General features: G+C 42.7%; 1 protein-coding gene across 2 annotated transcripts in view; it reads right to left on the bottom strand.

Annotated features, from left to right (window-relative positions):
- The window catches only part of LOC143995989 (carboxypeptidase inhibitor SmCI-like), a 112,667-nt gene extending 98,892 nt beyond the window's left edge, over window positions 1-13,775 (bottom strand). The window contains exons 1-3 of one of the 2 annotated variants that reach the window (XM_077490779.1): window positions 13,614-13,775; window positions 6,197-6,358; window positions 3,010-3,177 (exon numbers count right to left, since the gene is read on the bottom strand). In XM_077490779.1, coding sequence (XP_077346905.1) covers window positions 3,010-3,177; window positions 6,197-6,323 — 295 coding nt within the window. In that variant the 5' untranslated portion in view covers window positions 6,324-6,358; window positions 13,614-13,775. Of the gene's footprint in view, window positions 1-3,009; window positions 3,178-6,196; window positions 6,359-12,801; window positions 12,923-13,613 lie in introns of those variants that run through there. The other variant, XM_077490778.1, reaches the window with a different exon arrangement.
- Window positions 13,776-18,474: the final 4,699 nt, after the last annotated feature.

The raw sequence follows: 18,474 nt of genomic DNA, 5'->3' as shown, positions 1-18,474 counted from the left end.
CACTTAATTTTTGCATACCCCTGTAAGGCAAAAGGTATATTGAGCTAGTATGCACCACATACTAGCTCATTATGAAATACCTACCTTAGAACGAGGCTGTCAGGGTCCCGATAGCACTGCGAGCGGACCGCCGTTCGTGCATGCGCACTCGCGCCGCTAGTCAGCCCGGGCATCAGCGCAGGCCCCAGGCGCGAGCACGTGCACAGCGTTCGCGATTGGCGCCAGTGGCTCTATTTAAAGGTACAGCTGCAGATGCTCTGTGCTGTTTGTCTGCAGCTAGTACCTGAAGAACCCCGTTTTCTGCCTGTTTGATCCTGATTACTTGACCCGGCTCCTGTCTGACTTCGCTGCTCTCTCCGGCTCTGACCTCGGCTTGCCTGACCCTGTTTCGGACTGCTTACTGTTGCTGAATCTCTGCCTGTTTTGACGCTGCGCTATCTGCCACCTGTCTGCTGGTTCCTGCCTGCCTGACCTGTCTTGCCTATATCTCGTTCTGAGACCTTCCAGGATCCGCTACTGCCTTCCAGGTTCATCAGGTTGCCAGCCTTGCCGCTACTGCCAGTTCTGCCAAGCCGTCTCCTGCTTCCACCAGCTCCTGTGGTTCCAGCATCTGGAGATTCGCCACTTCGCCTGCATCTGCATCCGGCCAGACACCCCTACCCCGCTGTGCTCTCGTACCACTGTTCTCAATCCAGTGGGACTTGAACCAGAGCCGTAAGAGAGGTCTTCTTCCGTCAAGTCAGGCTCACCACCCAGGTACCTAACAGAGGCCCCGACATCTCACCCGATCCATGCCGAGGGAGCTGCCATGTTCTCTCAGCGTGTCTTCCGGGTATGTCAACAAACAGCTGTAGTGCTGCTTCCAGGTTCTCCTCCTCAGTGTGTAAGGAGGAGACCTGGAGGAAAAATGTACAGTGATGTGTTTAATTATTATTTTTTTACATGCTATCATCAGTCAGTATCCCTGATCACCACCACACAGGTCATATTATGTCACTGTGCTGCTCTGATGATAGTATGTTAATGAATTATATGTTAATGTTATATGGAAAAAAAATAGTTATTTATTTTCATTTTCCAAAAAATTGTGACAAACAAAATTACAGCTTAAAAACTAAAACTCACCATGCCTCTTACAGTGATTATAAAGTCTTGTTGAAAAAAAAAAAACCAACAAACATGTTATACTGACCTCCTCTGTGCATTTGGTTTTGCATTTGGTTTTGCACGGAGCAGCCCGGATCCTCCACTTCTTGGGTCCCTCTTCGCTGCTCCTGGCCCCTCCTTCCTATCAATTGACCCCACAGCAAGCAGCTTGCTATGGGCGCACCCGAGCCGAGGCACAGCTCCTTGTGTCCATTCAGACACGGAGCCCTCTCTCCCCTGATTGGCTAACTGATTTTGATTGACAGCTGCAGGAGCCAATCGCACCACTGCTGTGTTTCAGCCAATTAGGAGGAGAGTCCCGGATGGCTAATACACTTGTGGACATTGCTGGAGAGAGATGGGGCTTAGGCAATATTAGAAGTCTGAGGGAGGTTGCTACACTCGGAAGGTTTTTTTATCCTTTAGTAAATACCTTGGGGTGTCTACTTTCTAAAAAGTGTTCATGTGGGGGTATTTGTACCGTCCTGGCATGTTAGGGCCTCAAGAAATGAGATCAGTACATCAGGATTGATCAATTTTCAGAGATTATATATATATATATATATATATACACACCGTAGTTTGTGGACTCTATAACTTTCCTACAGACTAAATAATATACACTGATTTTTACCAAAGAAATGTTGCAGAATACAGTTTAAAATTTATGAAAAAAACATTATTTATAAAAACAGAAACAAAGAAAAATGTATTTTTTTCAAATTTGTCAGTATTTTTTTGTTTACATAGCAAAAGAATAAAAATAATGGTGATTACATACAACAGACAATAAAGTGTTATCTATTAGACATGTGCCGTTCATTTCATTCTGAATTAAATTTCGGCAAATTTTAGAATTTTCAAATTTCATTTTTTTGGACATTGGAAAACCATTTTGAATATGAATTTTAAAATGATTTGAATTAGAAAAGTATTCAAAAATGATTAGGAAATGGTTCGAATTCAAATTTCGTCCGAATTTTTTTTTTCGTTATGTTGGATTCGTTTAAATTCAGTACTGTTGTAATTTGGAAATTCGGCTACATCCCAATTTCCAAATTATAACAATAACAAATTTAAACGAATCCGAAATAACGAAAAAAATTAAATTTGAATTCGAACCGTTTTCAAATTGTTTTTGAATACTTTTCTAATTCAAATCATTTTCAAATTCGAATAGTTTTACAATTCAAATATGAAAAGGTTTTCCAATGTCCAAAGAGAATAAAATAAAATAGAAAAAAAAAGAATATAATAGAAAATAAAATAGAATATAATAGAGTAAAACCGAACAGAATAGAATAGAATATAAAACAGAATAAACTAGAATATAATAGCAGCAAATAGAATAACAGAGAAAGAATATAACCATCTTTTGAAATTTAAATTTCAAATAGAATAAATTTGAATACATAAGAAAATAATAGAATAGAAATTAGACTATAGTAGAATAGAATATAACCTTTTCCCAAAATTGAAATAGAATCAATTCGAATTTTCATAGAATAGATTAGAATAGAATATAAAACATTATAGTATAGAAAAAAATAGAATAGAGAGAATATGACCATCTTCTGAAATTTGAATATCAAATAGAATAACTTTGAATTTGAATAGAAAAAGAAAAAAAATAGAATAGAGAGAATATGACCATCTTCTGAAATTTGAATATCAAATAGAATAACTTTGAATTTGAATAGAAAAAGAATAGAATAAAAAAAGAAGAGTATAATAGAGAATAAAATAAAACAATAGCTTAGACAAAAAAACAATAGAATTCAACTAGAAAAAGTAGTGTGTACAGTAAATCTGAGCAGAAATAAATTCATACAGCAACATACAATGATGACACAATAAAAATACCTGGGTTGCAGGTGCATTCGCACTCATCCTTAGTAACAAAATTGTTTCCATTTCCTTGACAACCACCATAGACGAAAATCTTGCAAGTTTTTGACTCCTGATGATAGTAAAAGCGCGGCATGTACGCAAAACATGAACCTCTATCTGGAGGCAAGCCACAACTTATAGCTGAGAAAAAAAATCATAAAACAAATAAACGTCTCAATATCAAATAGCAATGAGAAAAAGATATGACATGATAACACCATGACTATTGTAACTTTATAGACAAATTTCAGCTGGGCTGAATATACAACTAATGAATAACGAATTAATCAATAGTAGCAAAATTGGTTTCGTTTCCACGACAGTCTCCATAGATGAAAGACTTGCCAAGTGCCCGTCTTCTTATAGTAATAGCGCTCTATGTACATCTTACATGGACCGGGGTCTGGAGGCTGGTCACAGACTAGAACTGGAAAGAAACCCCTAAATATCAAATATCAATGGAAGAGATAACTGGTGATAAAGACGACTGTTGGAACCTTACTGAAAAGTTCCATGGAGGATGGAAGACTCTTGTCTCGCAGTCTTCTTTGGTAAGAAAATAGTTTGTATTTTTACTTGACAACCCTCATAGCTAAATATCTGGCAATACCCGTCTCCTTATCATAGTAATATCATTCTACATACGCCTTACATGGACTGATGTTTGGACACAAGTCATAGGCAATGGAAAAAGAGATAAAGAGTGGAATCCATGAGTCTGTCCTCAGTGTTAATTTTGTCAACTAAAACATTTTAGTCGACTAAATGAATACTATTTTAGTCGACTAAAATACGATTAAAACAATTGAGATTTCTAAAATATGACTAAAACTAAAATGCCATTTTAGTCAAAAGACTAATGCCGCATACACACACGATCGGAAATTCGGCCAGCAAAAGACCGACGAACGCTTTTAGTCGGAAAATGCGACCGTGTGTATGCTCCTTCGGACTTTTGCTGGCTGAATTCCTGCCAGCAAAAGATTGAGAGCAGATTCTATATTTTTCGGTCGGGAAAAGTTCCTATCCAAAAATGCGATTGTCTGTATGCAATTCGGACGCTCAAAAAAATCACGCATGCTCAGAAACATTTTGACGGATGCTCGGAAGCATTGAACTTCATTTTCTCGGCTCGTCGTAGTGTTGTACATCACCATGTTCTTGACGTTCGAAAGTTCGGAGAACTTTTGTGTGACCGTGTGTATGCAAGCCAAGCTTGAGCAGAATTCCGTCTGAAAAAACATCCAAGATTGAAATTCTGCTTGTGTGTACACGGCATAAGACTAAAACTAAATTGAAATTTGACTTCAAAATTAACAGTGGCCTGTAGTGCATGTTCATACCTCAATACCATAAATAATAACATATGAGATGTTTCACTCCAGTAGTATATAATGTGTTTGAACATTGTAGAGAAATGTTAACTAATGCATTACAATTTAATTACACCCATTATATTATAGATGACTAAAATTAGTTTTAGTCGACTAAAATGTACTGGAGATTTAGTTGACTAAATCTAAAACAATTGCAGAAGTCTAAAATGGGACTACAATTAAAATGCCATTTTAGTCCTAGGACTAAAACTAAATTGAAATTTGCTGCCAAAATTAACACTGTATGTCCTGTGATAAGAACTAAATTTTATATGCAAATGAATGTTCACCACTGATAATGCTGTCTTGTTCCAGGTAACATCTGGGAGCAGAAGCCTGTCAAAGAAAGACTTGGCCTGTCTCTCTCTTTGAGCTTCCAACACATAGACAGTAACCGAACCATCATTTCATCTACTAAATTAACACTATTTTAGCCAACTAAAATACGACTAAAACTAAAATGCAGATGACCAAAATACGACTAAAATGGCATTTTAGTCAAAAGACTATGACTAAAACTAAATCGAAAAAAATTGACATCAAAATGAACACTGCTTTGCTGGCCATTTCTAAATCGGCAACACGATTCCATCCAGAGCCTATAAAAAAAAAATAATGGACTAGAAAACAATATAACAGAAAAAAATATAATATAATAGAGTAAAATGGAACAAAAAATAGAATAGAAAACAAAACAACAGAATAGACTTAGACTAGAATATAATAGCAACAAATAGAATAGAACATAGAATATAACCATCTTCTGAAATCTGAATTTCAAATAGAATTGTCATGGTTATGCAGTGATCTTCCTGTTTGCTTACCTCCCCTCATGTGTTCAGGCTAAGAGGCCAGCCACTTCCACCTGGTGGTTTTTATAACCTCTCCTCTAAGCATGGCTCCACCCCAGGCCCTATCAGGGAACCTTATATTAACCTGTGCACTGCAAGCCAACAGTGCTGATCAACCATTGTGTATGCCTTTGTGTGTTAGCTTCCCGTTACCTGCCGTGTGCTCTGCTATTATTCTGTTACCGACTTTGGCGTGTCTTTGACTATCCCTGTTTGCCTGTGATCCTGACCTTTTGGCGTGTCCCTGACTATTCCTGTCTGCTTGTGGCCCCGACCTTGGCTTTGTCCCTCACCATCCCTATCCTCCAGTTGCCTACTGTGGGTGTGAGCTGGGGGACCCTGGGGGTCGCGACCTGGAGCCAGTTGCAGCCAAGTCCATCCTCACCACTCGAGGCTCTGGTAAACACCTGCTGGCTCTTAGACTCCGCGCCCCAGGGAATCTTACGCTCTAACCCCGGTGAGACCTGTCTCCCATCCGCAGCAGTCAGCCGTAGGGTCCACAACCTTGTGGTGCACTCCTGATCCCTACGGTGTGCATCTGTCACCTGGCCTCAAGGTGACCTGACAAGAATAAATTTGATTTCAAATGCATAAGAAAATAAATAGAAAAAAAAAAAAGAATAGAATAGACTATAATATAATAGAAAATAATACAATTAAAAAACAATAAAATAGAAAGGCTATAACCTTTTCTCAAAATTCAAATAGAATCAATTTGAATTTACATTTAATAGAAAAGAGTAGATTAGAATATAAAATAATAGAATAGCATAGAAAAAAAAACTGAATAGAAAGAATATAACCATCTTCCGAAATTCAAATATCAAATAAAATACATTTGAATAGAAAAATAATAGAATAGAAAATAATAGACTAGAATAGAGCTGAAATAAAGTCATACTGCAACATACAATGATGACACAATAAAAATACCTCGGTTGCAGGTGCGGTCGCACTCTTCCTTAGTAGCAAACTTGTTTTCATTTCCTTGACAACCACCATAGACGAAATCCTTGCAAGTTTTTGCATCCTGATCATAGTAAAAGCTCGGTATGTACATCTTACATGGACCGGGGTCTGGAGTCTGGTCACAGACTAGAAATGGAAAGAAACACCTAAATGTCAAATATCAATGGAAGAGATAATTGGTGATAAAGACGACTGTTGGAACCTTACTGAAAAGTTTTATGGAGGATGGAAGACTCTTGTCTCACAGTCTTCTTTGGAAAAAAATGAGCATTTTTACTTGACAACCCTCATAGCTAAATATCTGGGAAATACCCGTCTCCTTATCATAGTAATATTGTTCTACATACACCTTACATGGACTGATGTTTGGACGCAACTCATAGGCAATGGAAAAAGAGATAAAGAGTGGAATCCATGAGTCTGTCCTGTGATATGAACTACATTTTATATGCAAATGAATGTTCACCACTGATAATGCTCTCTTGTTCCAGGTAACATCTGGGAACAGAAGCCGGTCAAAGAAAGACTTGGCCTGTCTCTCTTTGAGCTTCCAACACATAGACAGTAACCGAACCAGTGTTCATTTCACCCACTAAATTAACACTATTTTAGTCAACTAAAATACGACTAAAACTAAAATTCAGATTACTAAATGGCATTTTATTCAAAAGACTATGACTAAAACTGATGCTGCGTACACGCGATCGGAAATTCAGCCAGCAAAAGACCGATGAGAGCTTTTGGTTGGAAAATGCGACCGTGTGTACGCTCCATCGGACTTTTGCTGGCGGAATTGCCGCCAGCAAAAGATTGAAAACAGGTTCTCGATTTTTCGGTCGGACAAAGTTCTTATCCAAAAATGCATTAGTCTGTATGCAATTCCGACATGCAAAATTCCTACGCATGCTCGGAAACAATGCAACACATTTTCTTGGCTTGTCGTAGTGTTGTACGTCACCGCGTTCTTGACGGTCAAAAGTTCAGAGAACTTCTGTGTGACCATGTGTATGCAACCCAAGCTTGAGCGGAATCCTGTCAGAAAAATCACCCAAGATTTTTCGGACGGAAATTCTGCTCCTGTGTACGCGACATGAATCAAAAATTGACATCAAAATGAACACTACTCTGCAGGCCATTTCTAAATCCGCAACACGATTCCATCCAGAGCCAATAATAATGGTACATTAAAGTTTAACCACTTCAGCTCTGGAAGGTTTTACCCCCTTCCCGACCAGGCCATTTTTTTGTGATATGGCACTGCGTTGCTTTAAATGACAATTGTGCTGTCATGCGACGTTGTACCCAAATAAAACTGATCTTTTTTTCTCACAAATAGAGCTTTCTTTTGGTGGCATTTGTTCCCCCCTGAGTTGTTTTTTTTTTGCGCTATAAATAAAAAAAAAAAAAAAACTTACAATTTTGAAAAAAATCAAACAATATTTTTTACCTTCTGCTAAAAAATTCTTCATACATTAACCACTTCCCGACCGGTGCACGCCGATGTACATCGGCAGAATGGCACGGGCAAGCATTTTGCCGTACAGGTACGTCCAGTTTTAAATGCCACCCTGCCATCACGAGCACACCACCGGCGGCACGCTCGCGTGCCGGTCGGGACCCCCATGAGTACGGTCGCGGGCCCCGCGAACTCGATCGTCTCACGGGCCGGCTGAACGAGGAGATGCCTTGTAAACAGCATCTCCCTGTTTTGCCTAGCAACAAGTGATGCTGATCTCTGCTCCATATGATTGGAGCAGATATCAGTGTTCACTAAAACAAAGCCCAGCCCCCCACAGTTAGTAACACACCCCTAGGAACACTTAACCCCTACACTGCCACCCACTGGTTAACCCCTTCACTGCCAGTGTCATTTACACAGGAATCACTACATTTGTATAGCAGTGATTGCTGTATAAATGACAATGGTCCCCAAAATGTGTCAAAAATGTCCGATGTGTCCGCCATAATGTCGCAGTCACAATAATAATAATAATAATAATAATAATAATAATAATAAAAATGCCATAAAACTATCCCATATTTTGTAAACGCTATAACTTTTGCGCAAACCAATCAATAATTGCTTATTGAGATTTTTTTACCAGAAAATATGTAGAAGAATACGTATCGGCCTAAACTGAGGGAAGAAAATGTTTTTTTATATATTTTTGGAGGGTATTTATTATAACAAAAAGTAAAAAATAATGTGTTTTTTTCAAAATTGTCGCTCTATTTTTGTTTATAGCACAAAAAATAAAAACCGCAGGGGTGATCAAATACCACCAAAAGAAAGCTCTATTTGTGATGAAAAAAAGGACATCAATTTTGTTTGGGAGCCATTTCGCATGACCGCGCAACTGTCAGTTAAAGCGACGCAGTGCCTAATCGCAAAAAGTGGTCTGGTCTTAAGCCAGCAAAATGGTCCAGTCTGAAAGTGTTTAAAGCCAATATGTATTCTGCTACATGTTTTTGGTAAAAAAAAATCCCAATAAGCGCATATCAATTGGTTTGCGCAAAAGTTATAGCGTCTACAAACTATTGGATATATTTATGTAATTTTTATTTATTTTATTGTTTTTACTGGTAATGGAGGCGATCAGGCGACATTGTGGCAGACAGATCTGACACTAAGTGACACTTTTTGGGGACCAGTGACACCAATACGGTGATCAGTGCTAAAAAGAATGCACTGTCACTGTATATATGACACTAGCAGGGAAGGGGTTAACATCAGGGGCGATCAAAGGGTTAACTGAGTTCCTAGGGAGTGATTTCTAACTGTGACTGGAGGGAAACAGAGATCCGTGTTTCTGCTTAGCAGAGACACAAGATCTCCATCTCCCTCCCTTACAGAACAGCAGTCTGCCTTGTTTACATAGGCAGCCCACTGTTCTGCCTCACCTTTGAACGATTGGCAGGTCCCATTGGCCATTACGCCCCAGAGTCGAAGTGAGGAATCATGTACAGGTATGTGATTTTGCACTTAAGAGTCGCCCTGCCCCATATATGTATATGTGGCAGTCCTTAAAGGGGTTGTAAAGGTTCATTTTTTATTTTCTAAATAGGTTCCTTTAAGCTAGTGCATTGTTGGTTCACTTATGTTTTCCTTCGATTTCCCTTCTAAATGTTTTTTTTCTTTGTTTTCTTTGTCTGAATTTCTCACTTCCTGTTCCTCCTCAGTAAGCTGTTCAGTAAGGTGTTCTGGCTGACTAACCACCGCTCGGATGATGGTGTGAAGTTTACTGAGGAGAAACAGGAAGTGAGATATTCAGACAAAGAAAAAACATTTAGAAGGGAAATTGAAGGAAAAGGTAAGTGAACCAACAATGCACTAGCTTAAAGGAACCTATGTAGAAAAAATGAACCTTTACAACCCCTTTAAGTGGTTAAACATGTATTGCACTATTCCACTACCACATAAGAGTAAGTAAGGGGGCATCTACTAAGCTACTGAAAGAGAAATAATTATGAAAAGAAGGCTTTTCTTATATTTTTTTCTTAATATTTAATATTGGTAATATATTCAGGTAATATCTGCAATTGCATTACAGCCAACAGAGGTTACTGTTTTTTTTTTGTATTTTAACCACTTCCCACCCGGCCTATAGCTGAATGGTGGCTAGGAAGTGGTTCAGTTATCCTGAGTGGGCATCATATGACGTGGGGGGCGCGCATTGCGAGAATCGGTTGTCCGGCGTGTCAGTCTGACATACCACTACACCGATTTCTGATGGAGGGTCTTTACCACGTCATCAGCCGTGACCAGGAAGAGCCATTGATCGGCTTTTCCTCACTTGCATCAGACAGACGCGAGTAGAGGAGAGCCGATCAGCGGCTCTCCTGACTGGGGGGGGGGGGTCTGTGCTGCCCCCCGAAGTTGGAAGACGACTCCCCGGACGGTGGCGGTGACAGAGAAGAAAGTCGAAGAAAGTTGGGCTCCTCCGCTAGTAAAAGAGCAGAAGATAGCAGAGGAGTCCGACGAGAAGACCCCCCAAGACGGAAGAAGACCACCGGAGCTGTGCAATAAATTATTTTAAAAACATGTGTTGTGTTTTTTTTACACTTTTTTTCACCAGGTGAATGGGTAGGGGTACATGGTACCTCAATACTCATTCACATAGGGCGGGGGGGCCGGTATCTGGGGGCCCCTTCTTAAATGGGGCTCCCGGATTCCGATAAGTCCCCCGCCCGCAGACCCCGACAACCAATGGCCAGGGTTGTCTGGAAGAGTCCCTTGTCCTCATCAACATAGGGACAAGGTGCTTTGGGATGGGGGGGGCGCAGGGCCCCCCTTCCCCAAAGCACCCCCCCATGTTGAGGGCACGCAGCCTAGTACGGCTCAGGAGGGGGGGGGCGCTTTCTCGTGCCCAACCCCTTTCCTGACCGGCTGGGCTGCATGCTCAGATAAGGGTCTGATATGGACTGGGGGGGACCCCCACGCCGTTTTTCGGTGTAGGGCTTCTCCTTTAAGTCCATACCAGGTGACGGGGCCAGCGAGGTGTCAATCTCGCCCATGGAGGCGGCGACATTGACTTCTTGCGCTAATCCCGTTTACCTGGAGCCACGTTCAAAATGAACTGACTTTTCTCCGCGTGAGCAAGTCCATTCATTTCCAAAGTCCGGCGGCCTAGAACACAGACGGCCGGATTGTCCGCCGGACTAGCAGTCCGGCGGACAATTTTTGAGTAAAAACTACTTTCTAAGTCCGCCGGCCTTTTGGGGAAAAAATTTCTGCCGGAGCCCACACATGGGCGGATTTTAGTCTTATGCCGCATACACACGATCAGACTACCCGGCGGACTTGGTCCGGCGGAACAGAGTCCGCCGGACCAAGTCCGCCGGGTAGTCTGATCGTGTGTATGCGGCATAAGACTAAAATGCCATTTTAGTCAAAAGACTATGGGGGTTATTTACTAAAGACAAATCCACTTTGCACTACAAGTGAAATTGCACTAAAAGTGCACTTGGAAGTACAGTTGCTGTAGATCTGAGGGGGACATGCAAGGAAAATAAAAAAAAACAGCATTTCAGCTTGCACATAATTGGATGTTAAAATTTAGCAGAGCTTCCCCTTATTTCAGATCTACCCCTCAGGCCGCGTACACACGGGCGGACTGTATGGCCTACTTAGTCCATCGAAACACATTTCAGCGGACAGTCTGCTCGTGTGTGGGCTTCAGCGGACTTTTTCAGCGTGCAGTCTGGCGTACTAAGTATTTCGGATTTTTCGAAATTCTGTCCGTCATACTTTGGTTTCAGCGGACAATCCGCTCGTGAGTAGGCTAGTTCGACGGACTAAGAATGGCGCATGCTCAGAAAGGATTTACACGGCGGAAGGGTACATTGCTGTGTATTGGACTTCCTATTTCTAGTCCCGTCGTACGTGCTGTACACGTCATCGCGCAAGCTTTCGACGGACTGTTTGTGCATCCGTGTGTGGTCAAGTCCGTTCATTCGAAAGTATGACGGACTGTCCGTCGGATTGTATGACGGACTAAGTAGGCCATACAGTCCGCCCATGTGTACGCGGCTTCAGATTTACAGCTTCCAAGTGCACTTTCAGTGTAATTTCAAGTGCACTTTACACTTGTAGTGCAAAGTGGATTTACCTTTTGTAAATAACCCCCAATGGCTGAAACTTAATCAAAATTTGAAGTCAAAGTTTAACACTGAACCAAACAGCCTAGCAGAGATTAGTCAGCAGAGCTTCAGGGGAAAAAAAAAGAATATGGTTCGCAGGATTGGGAATCGATCGTAGTCTTTCCCAGTAAAACCAACCCCGGTACAAAAAAAAGTGGCAATCACCCCAATCTATAACTGGCCTATGCAGCAAGGTGCCCATGGAAGGGCAAGGCACATCACAAACAAAAGATTTCCCAGCACACTTACCGACCAGCCTGCAAAACAACCAAATTTTTTGACGGATGTTGGCTCAAACTTGTCTTGCATACACACGGTCACACAAAATTGGTCAGAAATTCCAAACGTCAAGAACACAGTGACGTACAACACGTATGATGAGCTGAGAAAACTGTTCATTAGCCAGTGCTGCTCTTCTCGTTGATTCCGAGCATGCGTGGCACTTGCCGTCAGAATTGTGTACTCACGATCGGAATTTCCGACAACGGATTTTGTTGTCGGAAAATTTGAGAACCAGATCTCAAATTTTGTGTGACGGAAATTCCTATGGAAAATGCGTGATGGAGCCTACACACATGGTCAGAATTTCCGACAACAAGGTCCTATCACACATTTTCCATCAGAAAATCCTATTGTGTGTACAGGGCATAACAGTTTATGTTAAAAACCTTCTGTTATTAATGTAAACTGTTAGACAGGCCAATTTGGCTGTTTTGCAGACTGGTCGGTAATTGTGCTGGGAAATATTTTGTTTGTTTGGGATCAGCCCCAGTGCATGTTTAGTAAAGAACAGGCAAAGATCCAGGTTTCTATACAAAAAAGGGACCATAAAGCCACAAATTCCCATCTTTTCTAGACAACATAGTAAATTTTACATATATATATATATATATATTACACACACACAGTGCAATGTCGGCAAGACTTACCTCCCGCTGCAGAGAATGAGATGAACTGAACCAGCAACAGACTGGCAGCAACCACAGCAAGGGAACATATAGTTGTCATGTTGAAGTCTTGTCCACCAAAGGCAATGAAGAGTCAGTGTTATTCTACTGACTGATCCCAGATTCCCGGTGGATATTTATAGAGAGGAGAGACCACACCCACAGCAAGACCGGCCAAGTCTATTGGTCTGCCCCTGGGAGTGGTCTCAATACCTCTGATGGGGAGGGAGGTCATCTCCAATATTTATCTTCACAGTCAACATCAGAATTTGCATTGCAGAAATCTCAAAACTTAATACAAAACAAAAATACGAATAGAAAAAGATAAAGGTTTATCAATCACTGGCTTGGAAATTAGGAGCATTGGAGACCTGGGCATTTTCTAGGAGGAAGGGTGTGAACAGGGGCAGCTGGTCCATAAGGGGCACAGAGACGTCATCCCCCTAATCTCCATGCGGGGCACCAAACTCATAGGTTTTCTATGAGGTTTTTTTTTTTTTTTCTTTTTTATGAAGCACAAGATTAGATCCTGGCTCTCTAATTGGCTTCAAAAAGGTTGGGCTCTGTTCCCCGAACCCACCCAATTGTGACATTAGCAAATCAATATTCGCTATTGTCTTCCAGCTTCTCCTCCTGGCCAATCAGGACTGGAGGTGGGTCTTAAGGCGGAGTTCCAGTCCCCTAAACATTTTTTATTTTAAAGACTGCTCCGTAATTGTCAAAACCTGTAAATGAACATTTCTAACATTTATTTATTGTGCTTTTACTTTCGGGAAAAATAGTTTGTTACTCACAGATCTCAGAAGCAGGCAGGTTCCATTTTGGCTGTGGGCATCTGAGGCCCTCCTGTGTTCATTAGTGATGTCCAGTTCATGAACCAATCGTTCTTTTGAATTGATTCTTATCAGTGAACTGGATGAATCAATTCATCTGACTGAACTGATCCGTTTGCAACAGTTTACTATGGACTCAATAGCAGCACAGCAGAGCAGGTCTGGTAATATGATTCTAGAGTGGGAGCGCTCAGCCCCTCCCTGCAGCCAATCCGCCCAATCACAGCACACTGAACTGGATACAAACTTAAAGTGATTGTAAAGGATCGTTCTTCTTTTTCTTGTTTTTTAACCTCTTCACCCCCGGAAGATTTGGCTACTGAATGACCAGGCCATTTTTAGCGATTCGGCACTGCACCGCTTTATTGAAAATTGTGCAATCATGCAGCGCTGAACCCAAACAAAATTGATGTCCTTTTTTACCCGCAAATAAAGCTCTCTTTTGGTGGTATTTGATCACCTCTGCGGTTTTTTATTTTTTGCACTATAATAAAAAAAGAGCTACAATTTTGAAAAAAAACCCCAATATTTTAAATATCCCCATTTTTTTTTTAAAGGCTATTTTTTTTCTCAGTTTAGGCTGATATTTATTCTTCTACATATTTTTGGTAATAAACATCACAATAAGAGAATATTGATTGGTTTGCGCAAAAGTTATAGCGTCTACAAAATAGGGGCTAGGGGGAACTGGGTGTGGTTATCTGCGTCACCTGTGATGTGGTGGAGCAGTCAGAGGCGCATATGGTTATTAATTATTTTAAGGACCAGGTAGGCACAATAACTAATATGTATAAAAACAACTGATCATGTTAATACCCAATGTGACCACAATGAAGTTTAATCATTTTCTTGATGATGTATTTTAAATTGGTGTCTTATTTGCCTACCCTATCAATAGACTGTGTCTCAATTAAAATCCCATTATTTCTTTATTAAAAATAAAAAAAATAAAAAAAAGATTCCAGCGGTGGTAATCCACTCTTGCTATCCAGCGATGGATGATCATCTCTCCAGGGTCCAGCGATGGCTGATCTGATCCAGCGACGGGTGATTTTCAGTCCAGCGCAGTCCATCCATGCATCCATCTTCTGTCTCCACTGAGGAGACACTGCGGGGATCCCAGCGCCTGACGTTTCTTATATTAGAAGGGCGGGGCCATCCGTCACCTGACCCCGCCCCCTCTGACGCTAGTGAGGGAAGCCCTTCATTACATCAGAGGGGACGGGGTCACCCATACATCATTGGGGAACCCCTGGCTTCCCTCACTAGCATCAGAGGGGGCGGAGTCAGGTGACGGGTGGCCCCGCCCTCCTAATATAAGAAACGTCAGCGCTGGGATTCCGCAGTGTCTCCGACAGTGGAGACAGAAGATGGATGCATGGATGGACTGCGCTGGACTGAAAATCACCCTTCGCTGGATCAGATCAGCCATCGCTGGACCCCGGAGAGATGATAATCCATCGCTGGATAGCAAGAGTGGATTACCACCGCTGGAATCTTTTTTTTATTTTTTTTATTTTTAATAAAGGAATTTTTCAAAAGTGTGTTTGTCTTATTTAACTATTTTTTGCACTTTCTTTGTGAAATGGTAGGGGTACTTTTGTACCCCCTTACCATTTCAAACAGGGGGGGCTGGGATCTGGGGGTCCCCTTGTTAAAGGTGGCTTCCAGATTCTGATAAGCCCCCCGCCCACAGACCCCCACAATAACCGGCCAGGGTTGTGGGGATGAGGCCCTTGTCCCCATCAACATGGGGACATGGTGCTTTGAGGGGGTCACAGACCCCCAAAGCATCCTCCCAATGTTGAGGGCATGTGGCCTGGTACGGTTCAGGAGGGGGGGCACTCTTTCGTCCCCCACTCTTTTCCTGCGGCCTGCCAGGTTGCGTGCTCGGATAAAGGGTCTGGTATGGATATTTAGAGGGAACCCCACGTCAATTTTTTTTAAAATTTGACACGGGATTCTCCTTAATATCCATACCAGACCTGAAGGGCTTGGTACCGTATATACTCGAGTATAGGCCGACCCGAATATAAGCCGAGGCCCCCAATTTACCCCCCAAAAAACTGGCAAACTTATTGACTCGTGTATAAGCCGAGGGTAAGACATGCCTGTCCATCCCTGTGTGTGTGTCCGTCCATCCCTGTGTGTCCGTCCATCCCTGTGTGTCCGTCCATCCATCCCTGTGTGTGTGTGTGTCCATCCATCCATCCATCCCTGTGTGTGTGTGTCTCCATCCATCCATCCATCCATCCCTGTGTGTGTGTGTCTCCATCCATCCATCCATCCCTGTGTGTGTGTGTATCCATCCGTGTGTGTGTGTGTGTGTGTGTGTGTGTGTGTGTGTGTGTGTGTGTGTGTGTGTCCAGCCTACCTGTGTCCCGAGCCTTTGTCCCGAGCCTCCGTCCCGTGCCTTGCCTCCTTGCCTCCGTGCCTTGCCGCCGTGCCTTGCCTCCGTCCCGTCCCGTCCCGTCCCGTGCCGTGCCTTGCCTTGCCTCCGTCCCGTGCCCTCTTCGTCGGCGCCTCGGCGGCCATTGTAAAATTCAAAAGCTGCGCCGCCGCCTTCGCCTGTGATAGGCGGAACACTGAATTTCCCAGCAGCCTGTGTTCCGCCTATCACGTACATCGTATCATCCTCGTCCGTAGTACGAGGATGATACGATGTCCGTGATAGGCGGAACACAGGCTGCTGGGAAATTCAGTGTTCCGCCTATCACAGGCGAAGGCGGAGCCGGAGGCGCGGCTTTTGAATTATAGAATGGCCGCTGTCTGTCTGCTCGACACGCTGATCGAGCGGGCAGACAGCGATGACTCGAGTATAAGCCGAGGGGGGCACTTTCAGCCTCAAAAAAGAGGCTGAAAATCTCGGCTTATACTCGAGTATATACGGTAATTGAATTTAGGGGAGCCCCAGGCTTTTTTTTTTTTTTTTAGCAATGAATGAATTGTCGGCTCCCGTAATACAGGGAACACTCATTGAGTGTTCTCTGTATTACGGGAGCCGACTATTCATTATACCCGCAAGTGATTTTAAAAGACTTTTTTTCCTGCAGAAATGACACTTTGTGCAGGGACAGTTCTAAGCACGGGAAACATGCGCCCCTTCACAGGCATACTATAGACACCCCCCAGGTACGAAATTTAAAGGAATATTACACTTTTATTGTTTCACTTTAATCATTATTAAAATCACTGCTCCTGAAAAAACAGCAGTTTTTAAACTAAGTCGCAAAGTCGCATTACAAGTCATACCCCATGATTTCCAATGGGTACCGTTCCTATCTGTGCGACTTCAAGGTCCCTGTACTGACATGCAGGAATGAAAGCTAGGGATTTCAGCTGAACTCACACGCTTTCATTCCCACAGCTCAGCGTGAACCAGGGTTTAACGATTGGATTTTACTACCCTGGTTGTAAAATCCGATCATACACATGCACTGTAGAGACCATGGACAAATCTGATGGCTAGCAATGTTAACTGTGAGGTTGGCCCATCAGAATGCAGTTCACATGCACAAAAACCTGCTTCTGGGGGGGGCGTGGCTTGTGCGCGACAGTAGATGGCTGCCTGAGCTGAGAGCTCCGCACACTGGACCGGACGGAAAGCAACTAAGCCCCTGTACACACGGTCGGACATTCTGCCAACCAAATCCGTTGGATTTTGTCCGACGGATTGTGTCCGAAACTGTTGCATACACACGGTCGGACCAAGTTGTTGGAAAATCTGATTGTACTTAACGTGATGATGTTATTTAGTTACGACGGGACTACGTTCAGGCTAGAAGCCAATAGCTTTGGTATAGGAATTTGATCTGAGCATGCGTGGTACTTTGTCTGATCGGAATTCTCTACACATGATCGGAGTATGTCCGATCCGACCAGTTTGTCGGAAAATATTTCCAACAAGTTGGAAAATTGGGTCCGACGGATATTCCGACGGAAACAGTCCGTTGCATACCACACACAGTCGGATTAACCGACAACAAGGTCCAATAGGACACATTCCGACGGATTCTCCGACCGTGTGTACAAGGGCTTAGAGGGCTTTCCAGCACCATTCCCGGCACAGCTTTATTCCCCGACATCCCCCACGGACTCCGCCGCCGACATGTCCCGCAAACGGGGTCAGGAATCGGGTCCAAAGCGGCTACAATCCTTTGCTTACAGGCCCCACCACGCACAGCAAAGAGAGCAAGATGGCGCAGCCGGAGATTCAGCACGACATTCCCTGAGCTTTAAAGGGCTCCATGGAGACCATCCACATGAAAGGGGGCAAGGATTACCTCCATGCTTCTCTCAAGACCCCTCACCTGCAACCCCAGTCTCCCAGAGCGCAGCAAAATCGAGGATGCGGATGGATCTGACTGGACAGGCCTCAGATACTGTGAGTACAGGCCTACATAATGGTGCAGCTATATCTTCCCTGCAGTCCTCAATAGCTCAGTTTCCAACTCTGGGGCAACCAGTTCTGGACACTTCTATGAAGGATATGCTCATGTTTTTGCAATCTTCATGACTAAGCTATCATCACTGATTAATACGTTTTCATTAGAAATTAAGCATATGGAAAATAGGGTGCAATCCATTGAGCACAGAATGGAGGAATGTACTGAAACAATAAATTAATTGGTGGATGCCTATCATGATCATAAGTGGGTCAAATCTAAGCTTGTGTACCTCGAGGACCGCTCCAGGCGCAATAATATTAAAATACGCTGTATTTCAGAATCTATCCAACCTAAAGAATTGCATAACTTTGTTAGCACCATGTTCTCTAGCATGCTTCCCGAGTTGACGATCGAGCTTACTATTGACCGCATAC

This window comes from Lithobates pipiens, unplaced genomic scaffold (assembly GCF_037356315.1).
Source record: "Lithobates pipiens isolate NorthernLeopardFrog02 unplaced genomic scaffold, aLitPip1_a1.2 Scaffold_19, whole genome shotgun sequence".
Lineage (NCBI taxonomy): Eukaryota > Metazoa > Chordata > Amphibia > Anura > Ranidae > Lithobates > Lithobates pipiens.
The sequence above is the reverse complement of the archived record's forward strand: the minus strand, read 5'-3'. Positions and strand labels throughout refer to the sequence as shown.